The 19,768-nt window shown below is 47.3% G+C and overlaps 1 protein-coding gene across 1 annotated transcript in view; it reads left to right on the forward strand.

The window, feature by feature from the left end:
• The window catches only part of ANKAR (ankyrin and armadillo repeat containing), a 101,791-nt gene extending 89,869 nt beyond the window's left edge, over positions 1-11,922 (forward strand). The window contains 5 exon segments of the mRNA XM_088475491.1: positions 3,436-3,553; positions 3,944-4,053; positions 6,249-6,445; positions 9,774-9,820; positions 11,557-11,922. Coding sequence (XP_088331617.1) covers positions 3,436-3,553; positions 3,944-4,053; positions 6,249-6,445; positions 9,774-9,820; positions 11,557-11,771 — 687 coding nt within the window. The 3' untranslated portion in view covers positions 11,772-11,922.
• Positions 11,923-19,768: the final 7,846 nt, after the last annotated feature.

Below are 19,768 nucleotides of genomic sequence, written 5' to 3' on the forward strand. Positions count from 1 at the left end.
CCTAAGCTGTGCGAGCATTTTGAAGGGAAAGAGGATCATCCAGTGACGTATGAGTCGGTCCGTACACATTTTACGCTCGCATCTGCTAATGTATGTACGCCCCAAAAACGCCTCGCCACGCCTGCGTTTTTCCATCTCCACCCCCGTCAACACCCAAAAACGCCCTGTTCTGTCAATCACATTTGACATGTCACTTCCTGTACGCTATTTGACGAACGAGACCAAAAAAACTCGCAATCTGCCGTACGCACATGCGCAGTGTTACACCGACGCAGGAGCGGTTAGTCAACATCGGAACGCAACGAGCGTACTGCTGTTTGCGAGTGGCTCTGAATGAGGGCCTTTGTACAGTAGCACTAATTAATGCTGTCAGAAGTAAGCAAACATTCTCGTATGATATAATGTCTTCAATTTAAGGGGACACTATTAAATATGATCAAATACTGTATACTGGGACGTTACTATGTATTGTCATATATAAGCGGGCACTATTATGTATTATGTGACAGGATCACCAGAGATGGTGATAGTAAGCCATGGATTCTGGAGGGATCCACCCACACAGGGAATTAAAAGCCAGGTGTTAGCTCACCGAATTGCTGCCCAGTGAATTCAGGGAGGACTGAGGCAGACCAGTCAGACAGAGGGCCTGATTCAGAGCCTGACGCTCTGACCAGAGCGCTCGTTCTGAATCAGGGCCCTCCTACCTGAAAATGGAGCGGCCTCATGGACGCTCGCATAGCTGTGGGTTACCACCCACAGCTATAGCGAGCGTCCATGATGATGGTCGCGATGGTCAAGACCATCGCGCCCATCGGGCTTGCAACGAGACCCTGCGGTAGGGTCTCGCTGCAGCAAGCCCAGGAGTGATTTTGGCTCTATCAGAGCCAAAATCACTGCCACTGACATCATTACTGATGTCAGTGGGGCCGGACTGTAGGCGTTCCCATGGGAACGCCTCCGTCTGGCAGCCACGCCCCCGGCACGCCCACCAAAGGGGGCGTGCTGTCAGTCACCATCGACAGCACGTCCCCTTTGGTGCGAGACCCATAACGACGGCTTCGCCGTCGTTATTCGGGTCTCGCGCATGTGCACGACAGAGCTCCCTCCGTCGTGCGCATGCGCATTAGGGCACCATTGACCTGCTTGCGAGCGTCCTACGCTCGCGAGCGGGTCTGAATCAGGCCCAGAGCTCACTGTGCTAGCAAGCCATTGAGGGCCAGGAGGCCTGAGCCTAGACCTGTGGGAGACAGGGAAGGTTACCAAACTCTGGGACTGAGATATGTTACCTGCAAGGAAGCAGGCCAGACTGTGAGGCTGTGGCAGCCAGCCAACTAAAGACCAGGCCGGAGACTGTGTTAACTTGCAGGAAGCAGGATTAAGCTGACTTTTATTTGCAGACTAGATGCCCAAGGTTAGTCAGGGGCGAAGATGTGAGTCAGTGCCCGAATGGGGCTAGGCCCGAGGTTCCCAATCACAGTCCTCAAGGCTCCCCAACAGTTCAGGTTTTAGAGATATCCATGGTTGAACACAGGTGATTTAATTAGTACCTCAGTCAATTTGATTTAACCACCTGTGCTTAACGATGGATTTCTCTAAAACCTGACCTGTTGGGGGGAGCCTTGAGGACCGCGTTTGGGAACCTCTGGGCTAGGCATTTGTTATTTTTTTTCCAGATTTATGCTGACAGTAAAGCATTTTTCTTTTATTTATAACCTGAAATGCTATGTGTGGACCCTGATTCAAGAACCTACTGTAACACCGCACCACTGACACTCTACCAAGCTTATTACCCCAAGTTATTACAATTGTCATATATAGGGGTTACTGTTCTGTAATGTCATATGTAATGTTGTACTATAATGTATTGTCATATATAAGAGGGCACTATTATGTATTGTCATATATAAGGAGACGTTAGTGTGTATTGTCATATGTAATGGGGCATTATTATGTATTGTCATATGTAATGTTATACTGTATTATGTATTGTCATATATAAGGGGGCACTATTATGTATTGCCATATGTAAGGGGCACTGTTATGTATTGCCATATGTAAGGGGGCACTATTATGTGTTGCCATATGTAAGGGGGAACTGTTATGTATTGCCATATGTAAGGGGGCACTGTTATGTATTGCTATACGTAAGGGGGCACTGTAATGTATTGCCATATGTAAGGGGGCACTATTATGTATTGCCATAGGTAAGGGAGCACTGTTATGTATTGCCATATGTAAGGGGGCACTGTTATGTATTGCCATATGTAAGGGGGTACTGTTATGTATTGCCATATCTAAGGGGGCACTATTATGTATTGCCATATGTAAGGGGGCACTGTTATGTATATCCATATGTTAGAGGGCACTGTTATGTATTGCCATATGTAAGGGGGCACTGTTATGTATTGCCATATGTAATGGGGCACTATTATGTATTGCCATATGTAAGGGGGCACTGTTATGTATTGCCATATGTAAGGGGGCACTATTATGTATTGCCATAGGTAAGGGAGCACTGTTATGTATTGCCATATGTAAGGGGGCACTGTTATGTATTGCCATATGTAAGGGAGCACTGTTATGTATTGCCATATGTAAGGGGGCACTATTATGTATTGCCATATGTAAGGGGGCACTATTATGTATTGCCATAGGTAAGGGAGCACTGTTATGTATTGCCATAGGTAAGGGGGCACTGTTATGTATTGCCATATGTAAGGGGGCACTGTTATGTATTGCCATATGTAAGGGAGCACTGTTATGTATTGCCATATGTAAGGGGGCACTATTATTTATTGCCATATGTAAGGGGGCACTATTATGTATTGCCATATGTAAGGGAGCACTGTTATGTATTGCCATATGTAAGGGGGCACTGTTATGTATTGCCATATGTAAGGGGGCACTGTTATGTATTGCCATATGTAATGGGGCACTATTATGTATTGCCATATGTAAGGGGGCACTGTTATGTATTGCCATATGTAAGGGGGCACTATTATGTATTGCCATAGGTAAGGGAGCACTGTTATGTATTGCCATATGTAAGGGGGCACTGTTATGTATTGCCATATGTAAGGGAGCACTGTTATGTATTGCCATATGTAAGGGGGCACTATTATGTATTGCCATATGTAAGGGGGCACTATTATGTATTGCCATAGGTAAGGGAGCACTGTTATGTATTGCCATAGGTAAGGGGGCACTGTTATGTATTGCCATATGTAAGGGGGCACTGTTATGTATTGCCATATGTAAGGGAGCACTGTTATGTATTGCCATATGTAAGGGGGCACTATTATTTATTGCCATATGTAAGGGGGCACTATTATGTATTGCCATATGTAAGGGAGCACTGTTATGTATTGCCATATGTAAGGGGGCACTATTATGTATATATAAGAATATATAATATGCTGCATCTTTCCGCAGACTGTAGTATTGGCCAGGATAATTGTAGGCGTGGATCAGGTCACTCTGTCTGCCAGAGCGGTGACAATATTATCAGCGCTGCTGCACTCACAGAGTCCCAGCACGGTTGTGTTAGCAGGTAGGTGCTGCGCTTATTATTATATAGTTACTTGGGCACAGCCCAGGTGTTTAGAGTAAGTACTTGTACACACAGGCATTCTCCCTGTGCCCCGGTACATGTAGTGTGATCTGCGTTCATCACTTGCCAATAGCACTTTGCCTGCCGCTGATTATTTATTCCCGTTAAGGGAGTTCATTCTGAGGCATCTATGTAATAAGCCCCTGCGGTATCAATCATTACATTCTATTATTACTCCAATAAAATTTTTCGGGGTGCAGCTGCGCAGATACATTGGTGGTGTAATACTAGTATTTACGGTGTGAAGGAATCAGACCTAGGTACAGATCACTGTGATGTCTGTGTAAGTGCTGCATTATGCCCAGTTACAGCCTCATTCTTATGTGACAGGGGAGCTGCTGGCCAGCCTGGCTCACACAAGAGCTGGTATTCCTGATGCTATAACTACCTTAGGAACAGTGGAGTGCCTCTGTAGCCATCTACAGTCTGAGGATGAAGAGGTGAGCAGAATATTGTGTGCGCTGTATTCTCGTCACTTGTCCTTGCTCTCTAATCACAGATGGACTTATTTTCATAGACTCTGCAAATCACCATTGAACAGTGTAAACATGTTTGTCTATAATGCTATCTTCTGGGGTTATCATTATTGTGTGCAGTGCACATGGGTCCAGGGCCCCCCCACACTGCACCTGTAACAAGCCTCACAGCTTCTGTGTAACGGGCCCCCCTGTATATGTAAAGTACTGGTGGCGCCATCTCTCAGGTGACGTCTTCAGAAAGATGGCTTCGCACAGCAACAGCAAAGCCAGAACCTATGCTATCTCCTGTATATGCATCATCTTCCTGAATATCAATGGGAAGATGGTGCACAATGGGGGGATGTCCTACTAGCAAGCGGGACCTGTGACCATATTAAGTTCATTTGATGGCTGTGGGGTACTTAAAATAGATAGATATGGAAATATATTGTTGAAGCTGATACAGTTATGTGCAGATGATATTATGGGAAGTTTAGTTCCTTATATGTACTTGCTGTTCTTTTTGTTGTGTTTTGGTGCGCTGTTCTTTTTGTTGTGTTTTGGTGCGCTGTTCTTTTTGTTGTGTTTTGGTGCGCTGTTCTTTTTGTTGTGTGTTGGTGCGCTGTTCTTTTTGTTGTGTTTTGGTGCGCTGTTCTTGTTGTGTTTTGGTGTGCTGTTCTTTTTGTTGTGTTTTGGTGCGCTGTTCTTCTTGTTGTGTTTTGGTGCGCTGTTCTTTTTGTTGTGTTTTGGTGCGCTGCTCTTCTTGTTGTGTTTTGGTGCGCTGTTCTTTTTGTTTGGTGCGCTGTTCTTTTTGTTGTGTTTTGGTGCGCTGTTCTTTTTGTTGTGTTTTGGTGCGCTGTTCTTTTTGTTGTGTTTTGGTGCGATGTTCTTTTTGTTGTGTTTTGGTGCGCTGTTCTTCTTGTTGTGTTTTGGTGCGCTGCTCTTTTTGTGTTTTGGTGCACTGTTCTTTTTTAGTGCGCTGTTCTTTTTGTTGTGTTTTGGTGCGCTGTTCTTTTTGTTGTGTTTTGGTGCGCTGTTCTTTTTGTTGTGTTTTGGTGCGCTGCTCTTCTTGTTGTGTTTTGGTGCGCTGTTCTTTTTGTTGTGTTTTGGTGCGCTGTTCTTTTTGTTGTGTTTTGGTGCGCTGCTCTTGTTGTGTTTTGGTGCGCTGTTCTTTTTGTTTGGTGCGCTGTTCTTTTTGTTGTGTTTTGGTGCGCTGCTCTTGTTGTGTTTTGGTGCGCTGTTCTTTTTGTTGTGTTTTGGTGCGCTGTTCTTTTTGTTGTGTTTTGGTGCGCTGTTCTTTTTGTTGTGTGTTGGTGCGCTGTTCTTTTTGTTGTGTTTTGGTGCGCTGTTCTTTTTTATTGGTGCGCTGTTCTTTTTGTTGTGTTTTGGTGCGCTGTTCTTTTTGTTGTGTTTTGGTGCGCTGCTCTTCTTGTTGTGTTTTGGTGCGCTGTTCTTTTTGTTTGGTGCGCTGTTCTTTTTGTTGTGTTTTGGTGCGCTGTTCTTTTTATTGTGTTTTGGTGCGCTGTTCTTTTTGTTGTGTTTTGGTGCGCTGTTCTTTTTGTTGTGTTTTGGTGCGATGTCCTTTTTGTTGTGTTTTGGTGCGCTGTTCTTCTTGTTGTGTTTTGGTGCGCTGTTCTTCTTGTTGTGTTTTGGTGCGCTGTTCTTTTTGTTGTGTTTTGGTGCGCTATTCTTTTTGTTGTGTTTTGGTGCTAAACACCTTGTGCAGGGAAGTGCTTACTTCCATTTGCTTGTATGGGAAGCTTCTCCGAGCTTTTCTCATAACGCGGCTCACTCAGTGTCCTGTGAGAGTCTGTAGCGGCCATCGCACTTTATGGTAACATGGGGAGCAGGGCCGGGGGCAGCATGGTGGCAGGTACATGAGGTTCTATCCAAATAGCTACGCCCATACATAAGGCTAATCCCAGCAGTATTTTAGAAAATTAATTGAATGGTGTAAATGATGGGATTGGTCGTACGGTGGAGGCAGATTGGGCTTTGAGGTGACATTTTTACTCTTTGCACCAGTCTTTTACAAGTCATGTCTGGAACCTGGACGTGCACCGTGGATTGCACTAAGTGGACTAGTGAGATCACTTGTGCAAGAAAAGTAGCAAAGTAGCAGTGTGGGGTCCACATATTTTGCCTAAGAAAATTATCATTTGTTTCCTCACCTAAAGGTTCGCGTAGCCTGTGCCAATGCATTGGGATATTTGACGTTCAACCGCACTGCCTACCGCCATCTTTTAATGGAATGCAGGAACAGACCAACGCTGTATAACCTGCTCGTCAGTAACCTCAGCACAGATGCAAAAATCTCTGTAGAATTTACAGAGGAATTTAAAACGCACAGACAGATAGGACTGCCCTCGCTCAGGTAAGTACATACTGTATACTGTCCTTTGTTTACAATGGTGCCGGTAATCAGCGGCGTTTTAAAACAGGAAAGGGCCTGCATTTAAAAGAAAAAGACCATTACTGATGTTGCCACAGTGCAGTTGATCTTTGGCAACAATCAGAGAGAGACAGAAATCCCAGCACAGAGGTACTGCTATAAGATATTTGTCTATCAAAATAAAACATTTTATTAATCAGTGTAGGAGTGAAAGTAGATGGGTAAGAGGTTTAGGTGCTGTGAGATGTGTGTAGAGGTGCTGTGAGATGGGTGTAGAGGTGCTGTGAGATGTGTGTAGAGGTGCTGTGAGATGTGTGTAGAGGTGCTGTGAGATGGGTGTAGAGATGCTGTGAGATGTGTGTAGAGGTGCTGTGAGATGGGTGTAGAGGTGCTGTGAGATGGGTGTAGAGGTGCTGTGAGATGGGTGTAGAGGTGCTGTGAGATGGGTGTAGAGGTGCTGTGAGATGGGTGTAGAGGTGCTGTGAGATGGGTGTAGAGGTGCTGTGAGATGGGTGTAGAGGTGCTGTGAGATGAGTGTAGAGGTGCTGTGAGATGGGTGTTGAGGTGCTGTGAGATGGGTGTAGAGGTGCTGTGAGATGGGTGTAGAGGTGCTGTGAGATGTGTGTAGAGCTGCTGTGAGATGGGTGTAGTGGTGCTGTGAGATGGGTGTAGAGGTGCTGTGAGATGGTGTAGAGATGCTGTGAGATGGGTGTAGAGGTGCTGGGAGATGGGTGTAGAGGTGCTGCGAGATGGGTGTAGAGGTGCTGCGAGATGGGTGTAGAGGTGCTGCGAGATGTGTGTAGAGGTGCTGCGAGATGTGTGTAGAGGTGCTGCGAGATGTGTGTGGAGGTGCTGCGAGATGGGTGTGGAGGTGCTGCGAGATGTGTGTGGAGGTGCTGCGAGATGTGTGTGGAGGTGCTGCGAGATGTGTGCGGAGGTGCTGTGAGATGTGTGCGGAGGTGCTGTGAGATGTGTGTGGAGGTGCTGCGAGATGGGTGTGGAGGTGCTGCGAGATGGGTGTGGAGGTGCTGCGAGATGGGTGTGGAGGTGCTGCGAGATGTGTGTGGAGGTGCTGCGAGATGTGTGTGGAGGTGCTGCGAGATGTGTGTGGAGGTGCTGCGAGATGTGTGTGGAGGTGCTGCGAGATGTGTGTGGAGGTGCTGCGAGATGTGTGTGGAGGTGCTGCGAGATGTGTGTGGAGGTGCTGCGAGATGGGTGTGGAGGTGCTGCGAGATGGGTGTGGAGGTGCTGCGAGATGGGTGTGGAGGTGCTGCGAGATGGGTGTGGAGGTGCTGTGAGATGGGTGTAGAGGTGCTGTGAGATGGGTGTAGAGGTGCTGTGAGATGGGTGTGGAGGTGCTGTGAGATGGGTGTGGAGGTGCTGTGAGATGGGTGTGGAGGTGCTGTGAGATGGGTGTGGAGGTGCTGTGAGATGGGTGTGGAGGTGCTGTGAGAAGCTGCAGAGAACAGGCGAGTGAAGGAGATATAAGATAGGAGATATAGGAGGTGTGATAGAGGAAATAGGGCCCCATTCTCTAGTCCGATATTCACAGCTGATGTTTTTTTTGCTGCACATGCATCCCTATTTTATACTTAGCAGTACAGATTTGGACGCACGGTAACAGAAATGTAAGGGGCGTCCCTGGACAGTGAATGGGAGGTAACAGGAATAGGAGGGTCAAAGGCGTGTTATGGGCAGAGACACACAGCCGCTCACATAGAGGCCATTTTCTGAGAAACTGACCCTGTCATAAGGGCTGGGTACGGGATCCCGGCGGTCAGGATGCCGATGGTCAGAATAACGGCAGTGCCATCCGACAGTCAGTATCTCAACAGAATTTGGTAAGTAACCCTAACCCTTAGCCTCCCCCTAATCCACCTTTCCCGCAGCCTAACCCTGAACCTCCCGCAGCCTCAGCCTAACCCTGCTCCTCCCCCAGGCTAACCCACCCCGCTCCTCCCGCAGCCTCAGCCTAACCCTGCTCCTCCCGCAGCCTAACCCCACTCCTCCCGCAGCCTTACCCAAACCCTGCTCCTTCCGCAGCCTTACCCTGCTCCTTCCGCAGCCTTACCCTACTCCTCCCGCAGCCTGACCCCGCTCCTCCCGCAGCCTGACCCCGCTCCTCCCGCAGCCTAACCCCACTCCTCCCGCAGCATAACCCTAACCTCGCTCCTCCTGCAGCCTAACCCCACTCCTCCCGAAGCATAACCCTAACCCCGCTCCTCTTGCAGCCTAACCCCACTCCTCCCGCAGCATAACCCTAACCCCGCTCCTCTTGCAGCCTAACCCCACTCCTCCCGCAGCATAACCCTAACCCCGCTCCTCTTGCAGCCTAACCCCGCTCCTCCTGCAGCCTAACCCCACTCCTCCCGCAGCCTAACCCTAACCCCGCTCCTCCCGCAGCCTAACCCCACTCCTCCTGTAGCCTAACCCCACTCCTCCTGCAGCCTAACCCCAGTCCTCCCGCAGACTAACATTAACCCCGCTCCTCCCGCAGCCTAACCCCGCTACTCCCGCAGCCTAACCCCACTCCTCCCGTAGCCTAACCTTAAAACCCGCTGCTCCCGCAGCCTAACCCTAACCCCACTCCTCCTGCAGCCTAACCCTAACCCCACTCCTCCTGCAGTCTTACCCTAACCCCACTCCTCCTGCAGCCTAACCCTAAACCCGCTCCTCCCGCAGCCTAAACCTAACCCTATTACTTACCAATGGGATGTCAGCGGTCAGGATTCTGAAGCTGGGATTCTGACTGTTGGCATCCTGACCGTTGGGGTGGCAACTACATCCCTGCCACAAGGCTGGTGCAAGTTTCATTGGTACGACCGATGTCGACATCTAAAGCCGCACCAAGCGGTATTAGAGCGTCTATGGACGTGGACAGTGGGCGTCTCAGTCCTTGCACATTCATACAAATGGATGTAGACCAGGGACGGACTTTGTAGTGGCATTTGCATAAAGTCGCAGACGGACCATCGCCAATAGGCGCAGCCGTGTCTCCGTTGCCTCTGAATCAGGCCCATAGTGTGTAAAGCAGGAGAAGGGGTCTTACACACAAGGTATTGAGTAGGAATTAACAAATAAAAAAACTACATATACTATTGCTATACTACTAATTTATTCAGCAGCGAGTTACCGTCTGTGCGCTGGAGACTGGGCAAATGACGGCTCACAAATACTAGTAACAGTATAATACAGCTCTCTTGTATCAGCTCCTGGTCAGTGCTGTGATTATACTGCTGGGGACGGCGTGACTGCAGATTCATATCATTATATATATTATATATATGTGTGTGTTTTTGTTTGTTTATAGCTTGGTGGTAAATGGAGGACCCCCCATCAGCCCATCATTATGGAAAGGTGAGAAGATTGCTGTGTCCCTGTTCTATGTATGACGCATTATCGATATTACTCCTCCTACAACTTTAGGGAACATATTGTTGTTGATAGACTCCCCTTTCGGGAAGCAAGCAGGAGCGTTTCACAGCTAGAGGGGGCCTGTGTGCAAGCGTCCGGGGACCCCTCCCCTACTGTAGAGAAAGCTGGTGCATGCGCAGAGTCAGAGATACTATCCCTGTGCCAAAGTCTTCAGCGCATGTGCCTATATTACACTCCGACCGACCACCAGATATAAACACTTGCGGTATTCTTTCTACAATGGAGATCATACAGTATATTGTTCAGGGAGTTATTCCCGGCCCTGCTGCAGACGTTCCTATAAGTGTGCTTCCACCCTTCTGTCCAGTTCATAACAAACCAGCAATTAAGGGGATTAAGGCTGGAGACTGTGGGGCTGATTCAAGTGAGGACACAAATGGTCGTTCTCAAACAGTTTCCCGATGATTAGGAATCTGCGCATGCGTAGGACCCATTCTGCGCAGGTGCATCCTGCCAGGGTTAGGATACCGACACCCTGGCAGGTAAGTATCCTAAACCTAACCCTCCCTCTCCGCAGCCTGAACCTAACCCTCCCCCCCTTCTAGTGCCTAACCCTTAACCCTCCTAACCTCAGTACTTACCATCGGGATGCTGGCATCGGGAGTCTCAGTGCTGGGATCCTGACAGCTGGGATATCCCTAAGCAAACACATTGTGCCTGATTCTGAGTTGGGTGCAAAGTGAAAAAGGAGTAACTTTGCACCTGGACAACCCATGCTGCACTGCTGCGCTGCAATACATGGATTATGCTCTGCATGCAGGGTAAATACTGGCTGCTTTTGCATGTAGCCCACACATGCTGGACAGCTATATTATTACACTGCAATTCAAATTTGATCACCTTCATTTTTAAATATGTAAGGAAAATATAAGTGTCAATGAAATAACAGGAAATGGCATTCTGATTAGTGTCTAGTAACAGTTTCAGCATGGCCAAATAGCAAAACTGTGGCAGGGCATGCTGGGATGTGTAGTCTACAACAGCTGAGGCCGCTTATTGCCCACCCCTAGTCTAGTTACACGTGGACTGGGGCTAACAATCACATGCACTAAAAAAAAAAAGGTAATGGTCACGAGTCACAGGTTTGTGTCATGTGTCACGGGGGTGTGGCCTCACATTACGCACCGTCTTCCAGCGGCTTCCCTGGTATCTATCATGACCACATCACGCCCGCAAATTAGAGAAAGCCTGCTGGGTGCACGCCAGCCATTGGCCCTTGGCTAATCCGGCCATGTACATGTATAAAACGGAGCTCTATGTATTGTTATATAATGTCATATAGTAAGCGCTTGGCAGAGCCGTAACTAGACTTTTTGGTGCCCTGTGCCAGAAAGAGCATTGGCGCCCCCCTCATTTTTCAAAGGGACATAATGCACCCAAAAAAGGGCCATGGCCTCATGGGGAAGGGCCAGGGAAGATATAGAGGAGGCCAGGAGATGCTGGGGATAAAATAAGAGGAAGCTACAAGCAAGAATGATGATAAACAGAAATTGGACAGGCCCAAACAGCGCCCCCTGCCCTGTGGTGCCCTGTGCCATGGCACCGGCCGCACTACCCTAGCTACGGCCCTGGCGCTTGGGATGTGTAAGCTCCTTGTTATAGATCTTTAGAAGAGCCATTTTCTTACTTAATACCCATATTGTACTGTTTTTATTCAGGGACACAGGGAGGTCCTCACTGCAGAGATACAGAGCGTCACTACCGGAGAAAACAGGCTAGATCCAAATCCGCAGCCGCCTGCCTGTCACAGAAGCCCAGGATGGCTGACGCCAGTAACCAAGACCGTGTCAGTGTATCATCTCCAGCAGTTACACGTCCTAAGACCACCAATCTGGGACATATAAAGCCTTTCCAGCAGAAAATAATAAAATAAAGGACAAGGCCGTGAATACCATAACAATTGTTATTGATCATTAAAACTATATATTCATATTTTTTTCTATATTGCATTTTTAGTCTCCAATTTCAGTCTATGTAACCCCTTTCCTTGGAGAATATTTCTTCATGTGTTTGTAATATATGAAGTCCCTGTAAAAAAAATAAAGTATTTTATTATAGTTACATAATAATGTACCTTCTCCGTGTGCTTCTGTTACATAGGGCTCTATTTATTAACATTATTTTTACTAAAATAAAGTGAAAAAGGGTGTTTTCACACCCTTTTCACATTATTTTAGTTTCACCTACAGTTACTGTAGGGCATTTGGAGTAGAATTCGTAAAATTCTACTCCAACCCCTAAGTATCACTTATTTTTAGTAATCAGATCACATTTCCCATAATTGTAATGGGAAATGTGATCCGACCAAAGTTACTAAAAATAAATTGTAAAAAAATACCTAGGGAGGCCCTGTGATAATAACGCCACCTGGAGGTGGCGTTATCCAGGGTCTCCCCCGGTTACCGGACTCCTGCTACGCTCTAACGGGGAGAGCAGAGCCGGGAGTCGGTCCCAGTAATCAGCTGTGTGGTCTAAACAGACCGCAAGCTGATACACTGCTAAACAGACCACTTACCTGACTCCAGGGACCGGTGGTCAGGGCTCCGGGTGATGTCCTCCCTCCGGTCAGCTGGTCTCCCATGCTGCACTGCGGCCCGGTCATCAGGTGATCAGGTCCCAGTGCAGTATGGGATATCACCTGACCGGAGGATATGGAAGACATCACCGGAGCCCGGATCATGCAGGTATGTGTAATTAAGGGAGAGGGGGGGTCCGCGATCGCGGGGAGTGGGGCTTAACGAAGGGGGTGGGGCTTAGCGCCGGGGGCGTAGCAGCAACGGTCGGTCGGCGCATACGCGAGGCACTGGTCACAGTATTTTTTTTTGCAAATACCGTGACTCGTGTGCAGAGGGATTTGCAGGGACAGCGCTTTATCACAAGCTCTGTACCTGCAAGGGATTTGTAGTAAATCCCTGTGATATTGCCTGAATTCGCAATGCAAATTTAGTCGGTAATATCACACTACAATCTGCATTACCAATGCGGATTGTAGTAACTAGAGCCCATAGTGAGGTTTCTGGCCATGCAGGGAGACAGTTTCTGGGTACTCTCTTCTATACTATCCAAATAAAATACAAAAATAAAGCTTGAAACAGCAATCCAAAATATTTTTGTTTGTTTAAATATCAACTGAAGTACCTTTTACATATTCATCTGATAATCGTGTTTAGTTATCCTCCAACAAATCATTATCTCCTTTTCAAAAGCTCTCTGGCACGCATAGACAGGTTCACAGCTCTCTGCATGTCATGTGATGGCAGACGGGAAGAAGGAGAATGTCACAGTGCAGTCAGAGCTCAGAGGGGCATTCCAATACCTCTCTGCTGGCTACTTTATACCATGTGCTGCCGTGGTAATCCAAAACAATGAATAGCATGGGATACTGTTTTAACCACTTAACTGACTTATTTTACAAAAGAGTCATCAAATGTTTTCTTTATCTGTTAAATTTAAGTTAAGAACACCATGTATGTTTAGCACCCCACCACCACCATCCCACAGTGCCAATAGATCCTCCTGCCAGTGGCATTACCCCTCCTCCATCAAGCAGAGTGTGTTTCATGGGGAGCCTGATCAGAGTATTAGTGCTCAGAGTTCCTCACCATCCCTTGCACTTTTGTACTAGCGCATGTGCTCCAGAATTCTGGGGTGCAAAATCATTAGCGATGACGGCAGTCAGTGACCGGTACATCGCTGCTGGGAGCCAGACGAGAAAGAGGAAATAGTCTTTAAAACCCGGGGGAAGGAGCAGGACAGCATAGTCACATGGGATGTGAGGAAGGTCCAGCTGGCGGGCCGCAGCAGTTAACTGGTTAAAAAAAAAAAAAAAATGTAATCGTGTATTGTCATTGTTGCCCAAAATACATTACAACAAACATGATATAAAATACACACTTTCCTCAATGGAAAAGCTAATTACCTGACTCACATAAATGATGACACAGTACACCCTGATTTAGCAATATGACAGGACAAAACACAACACGACATGAAGACGGTGAGGTATGACCGCCGTCAGTAAAAGGGTTAATGAGGTTTCTCAGCTCTGACCTCTTTTAATTCTATGTACTTCTTACAGCAATGTAACCAAAACTTTGCCCCCTCATTCAAGATGTGGCCTTACGAGTGACTTGTTTTGGAAACAGGTCAGACTGGCGACACTTGGACAACTACTAAATAACGGGTGTATTCCAAACAGTTATGGGTCATAGACAGGAGAACAGAGGGTCTATCCAAACCAGCTCCAGATGATACTGTTTGTAGATTATTTCTGGCACAAAGGAATATACAGTGTGTACTGTACAACAACTGTGATATTAGAGAGTCTGGCAGGGCGAGGAAGTGAGCTCCAGGGCATGGGGGCATCAGGAAGTGACTAGAGTGGAGGAGAGACAATGGTCAGAGGGAGAGGAGAGGGCGGAAGGGAGTGTGGAGAGAGATGTAGGTAGGGGAGAAGAGGTTTAAAGCTTCCTACATGAGGGTGGGTAGTTGGAATTGGATAGGGAGCCGGTGAAGCAGGTTGCAGAGGGGAAAGGCAGACACCGCACGGCCGGAGACAAAAATGAGACAAGCAGCAGCGTTAAGAATAGAGTGAAGTGAGGAGAGGTGAGAAAAAGAGGGAGATCAGAAAAGAGGAGGTTGCAGTAGTCTGAGCGGGAAATGATGAGAGCATGAATGAGAATTTTGGTGGCGTGGAAGGAAAGGAAAGACTGGATTCTGGCAATTCTCTGAGCTGGAAGCCGCAGGATTTAGGGCTGAACATGGAGAGAGAAGGAAGGAGTGGAGTCCAGGATGACACAGAGGCAGGAGACTTTGAGGACAGGATAGAAAGGGGAATTAGTCAACCGGGAGAACGGGGAAGAACAATAAGTTCTGTTTTGGCCATGTTAAGCTTCAGGAGGGACTGGGACATCCAGGAGGAGATAGCAGATAGACAGTCGGAGTCATGTGAGTGAGGTCAGGGTAGGAAAGGTAGATTTGAGTGTCATTAGTGTATAGATGGTACTGGAGGCTCTGATAAAGTTTCTAATGGTTGAGGTATAGAGGGATAAGAGAAGGGGGCTGAGAACAGACCGTTGTATATAAAGCTCAAACATGCGCAATGATGTTGGGATTCTATGTCCTAGGAAAAATTACACCATTCTCATATCACATGTGATAAACCGCTTACGAGACTGCAATGATTAATTAATATGTGACACCTGTATATCTGTATACGAAGCTCTACAATGCAGCGGCTGAGGCTTTTTTTTTTATCGTTCCGTTGTGCTTCATATACAGACTCCAAATATCGCATATCAAATTAATCAGTGCAGTCTCGTGAAGCGGTTTTGTCGCATCCGATTGCAACAAAGTTGCATTTTCCAGGCAAAAAATATGCTCTGCGCAAGCTGAGTCGCACGGGACCTGGAGGCTCACTCGGAGCAGGCGCCGCACGCCTCATGGCGTATTCAGGCTAAGTGTATGTGGCCATATCTGTAGGACTCGGCACTTTTCTATTGTGCAGCCATCTCTAGCTGTCATCATATATACAGTGCATCTGGAAAGTATTCACAGCGCGTCAATTTTTCCACATTTGTTATGTTACAGCCTTATTCCAAAATGGAATAAATTAATTTTTGTCCTCAAAATTCTACACACACGACCCCATAATGACAACGTGTAAAAAGTTTTTTTGAGATTTTTGCAAATTTTATAACAAAACAACAACTAAGAAATCACATGTACATAAGTGATTTCAGCCTTTGCTCAATGCTTTGTTGATGCACCTTTGGCAGCAATTACAGCCTCAAGTCTTTATGAATATGATGCCACAAGCTGGGCACACTTATCTTTTGGCAGTTTCGCCCATTCCTCTTTGCAGCACCTCTCAAGCTCCATCAGGTTGGATGGGAAGCGTCGGTGCACCGCCATTTCCAGATCTCTCCAGAGATGTTCAATTGGATTCACGTCTGGGTTCTGGCTGGGCCACTCAAGGACATTCACAGAGTTGTCCTGAAGCCACTCCTTTCATATCTTGGCTGTGTGCTTAGGGTCGTTGTCCTGCTGAAAGATGAACCGTCGCCCCAGTCTGAGGTCAAAAGCGCTCTGGAGCAGGTTTTCATCCAGGATGTCTCTGTACATTGCTGCATTCAGCTTTCCCTCTATCCTGACTAGTCTCCCGGTTCCTGCCGCTGAAAACATCCCCACAGCATGATGCTGCCACCACCATGCTTCACTGTAGGGATGGTATTGGCCTGGTGATGAGCGGTGCCTAGTTTCCTCCAAACATAATGCCTGGCATTCACGCCAAATAGTTCAATCTTTGTCTCTCATGGTCTGAGAGTCTTTCAGGTGCATTTTGGCAAACTCCAGGTGGGCTGCCATGTGCTTTTTACTAAGGAGTGGCTTCCGTCTGGCCACTATACCATACAGGCCTGATTGGTGGATCGCTGCAGAGATGGTTGTCCTTCTGGAAGGTTCTCCTCTCTCCACAGAGGAATGCTGTAGCTCTGACAGAGTGACCATCGGTTTCTTGGTCATCTCCCTGACTAGGGCCCTTCTCCCCCGATCGCTCAGTTTAGATGACCGGCTAACTCTAGGAAGAGTCCTGGTGGTTCCGAACTTCTTCCATTAATGGATGATGGAGGCCACTGTGCTCATTAGGACCTTCAAAGCAGCAGATATTTTTCTGTACCCTTCCCCAAATTTGTGCCTCGAGACAATTCCTTGGACTTCATGCTTGGTTTGTGCTCTGACATGCACTGTCAAGTGTGGGACCTTATATAGACAGGTGTATGCCTTTCCAAATCATGTCCAATCAACTGAATTTACCACAGGTGGACTCAAATTAAGCTGTAGGAACATCTCAAGAATGATCAGTGGAAACAGTATGCACCTGAGCTCAATTATGAGCTTCATGGCAAAGGCCGTGAATACTTATGTACATGTGATTTCTTAGTGGTTTTTTTTTATTAAATTTGCAAAAATCTAAAAAAAAATTTTACACATTGTCATTATGGTGTATTGTGTGTAGAATTTTGAGGACAAAAACTAATTTATTCCATTTTGGAATAAGGCTGTAACGTAACAAAATGTGAAAAAAGTGAAGCGTTGTGAATACTTTCCGGATGCACTGTATACTAGGGATGAGCGGGTTTGGATTTCCGAAACCTGAACCCCCCCGATCCGAGACCAGATCTGACCTCGGAGTTTCCCGCCTGACTAGCAACTGAAATTGAGGCAAAACGTCATCATCCCGCTGTCGGATTCTTGCGGGTTTTGAATTCTATAAAAGGTCCCGCGATCGCTGCCATTTTTCATTCTGGCTGTGGAGCGTGCAGACAGAGGGAGGGAGCTGGGATCTGTTGGCTACTGTTTAGTACTTGAGTCTTGAACGTTATTAATATTATACATAACATTACATGCTGGGTTGGCTGGCTGGCTACTGTGAAGAGGGAGGGAGCTGGCAGCTGTTGCTGGCACTGACCATAGGGGCTGGCTGGCTGGCTACTGTTGTCCACTCCAAGTCCATATACAATTATACATACATAGGAGCTGGCTACTGTGAAGAGGGAGGGAGCTGGGAGCTGTTCCTGACGCTGACCATAGGGGCTGGCTGTAGTGCTGTGTTGTCCAGGGGGAACTCGCTCCTTAAAAAAAAAAAATTCTGTGTGCTTGTTAGCCACACCTGTCATCAGTGTAGGTGCGAAGGGGTGCTGTGCTGCTGTCTGTCAAGAGGCTGCTGTCTCTTTCAGGGGTTCACCCCCAGTGTTCCAAAAAAAAAATATTAAACTTTAGTGTGTGTGTTAGCCACACCTGTCATCAGTGTAGGTGCGAAGGGGTGCTGTGCTGCTGTCTGTCAAGGGGCTGCTGTCTCTTTCAGGGGTTCACCCCCAGTGTTCCCAAAAAATTTTTTAAACTTTAGTGTGCGTGTTAGCCACCCCTGTCATCAGTGTAGGTGCGATGGGGTGCTGTGGAGCTGTCTCTTTCAGGGGTTCACCCCCAGTGTTCCCACAAAAAAAACATTTTTTGTGTGCATTTTAGCCACACATGTCATCGGCGTAGCTGCGCAGGGGTGCTGTGCTGCTGTCTGTCAAGGGGCTGCTGCCTCTTTCAGGGGTTCACCCCCAGTGTTCCCAAAAAATAAAATTTGTGTGTGTGTTAGCCACACCTGTCATCAGTGTAGGTGTCTCTTTCAGGGGTTCACCCCCAGTGTTCCCAAAAAATAAAACATTTTAAAAATAAAACTTTTTTGTGTGCGTGTTAGCCACACCTGTCATTGGCGTAGGTCCGCAGGGGTGCTGTGCTCCTGTCTGTAAAGGGGCCGCTGTCCTGTGTGTTGTGGTGTAGGCCGCTGCCCTTCTTAGATTTTTACAGGTGCTGTCCTGTGTGGTGCAGGGCTACGCTGCCCTTCAAAAAAAACAAAACTTTTACAGGGTTATTCACTCCATAAAATTATGCACTCCATAAAATAATGGAGGATAAAATAGGGGAAGATCAAAAACCACTTCCTCCTAGTGCTGAAGCTGCTACCACTAGTCATTTATTTATTTATTACAAGTTATTTATATAGCGCACACATATTCCACAGCACTTTACAGATAATATTTGGCCACTCACATCAGTCCCTGCCCCAGTGGAGCTTACAATGTATGGGCTTCATTCAGACCCGCTCGTTCGTTCCGAGCGATGTTCGCACATCTGTGCATGCGTACGGATTGTAATACGCATGCGCGAACCAGTCAGTGCGGCCAAAAATCGTGTGCTCGCTAAATAGCGAATGCCTGCTATTTTGAGTGACAGGAGGAGGCGTATGTAGGTGGTAAGAGGGGAAGGTGCTTGAAAATGGGGTGTGGAATTCAGAACACAGGCGTGCTTAAAGGTCAAAACGGGCGTTTTAAAGGTGTGCATAATTAAGACAGCAGCGTCATTGACCATGTCACTTGGTTATTTTATAGTCAGAACTGCTCGCAAGATTGCGGTAGGAAAAACCAACCACAAGAATAGCGAGCAGTTCAGACGCCGTTCGATGTACTCGATTAATCTAATAAATAGCGGACATGACGTATGATGCGAGCGGCCAGGGGGCGTTTTTACCAAAATTACGACCGCAAGTTTTGTTCGCTCGTTCAGACATAGAGGCGTCAACAGACCGCAAAGAGCGAACGGTTAATTTGAATAGCCAGCCCCTCTTTCTGAACGAGCGAGCGCAAATAGCGTCCGGCTCTGAATCAGACCCTATGTTCCCTATCACATGCACACACACATACACACTAGGGATAATTTGTGTTGGGAGCCAATTAACCTACCAGTATATTTTTGGCGTGTGGGAGGAAACTGGAGTACCCGGAGGAAACCCACGCAAGCACAGGGAGAATATACAAACTCCGCACAGTTGGGGCCATGGTGGGAATCGAACCCATGACCTCAGTGCTGTGAGGCAGTAATGCTAAACATTGCACCATCTGTGCTGCCCATGACATAGACGATGAAATGCCATCAACGTTGTCTGCCAAGGCCGATGCCCAATGTCATAGTATAGGGCATATAAAATCCCAAAAGCCTAAGGCCCTCATTCAGAGCCGCTCGTTAGTGGCAGTACGCTCGTTCCGAGCGATGTTTGCACATCTGCGCATGCGTACGGTTTTTAGTACGCATGCGCGAACCAGTCAGTGCGGCCGAAAATCGTTGGTACGCAATATAGTGAGTGCCTGCTATTTTGAATGACAGAATGAGGCGTATGTGGGTGGTAACAGGGGAAGGTGCTTGAAAATGGGGAGTGGAGATCCGAACGCAGGCGTGCTTAAAGGTCAAAACGGGCGTTTTATGGGTGTGTATATTTAAAACAGCAGCGTCATTGTTCACGTCACTGGGTTATTTTATAGCCAG

This window comes from Taudactylus pleione, unplaced genomic scaffold (genome assembly GCF_031769625.1).
Source record: "Taudactylus pleione unplaced genomic scaffold, aTauple2 ptg000173l, whole genome shotgun sequence".
In the NCBI taxonomy this organism is placed as follows: Eukaryota; Metazoa; Chordata; class Amphibia; order Anura; family Myobatrachidae; genus Taudactylus; species Taudactylus pleione.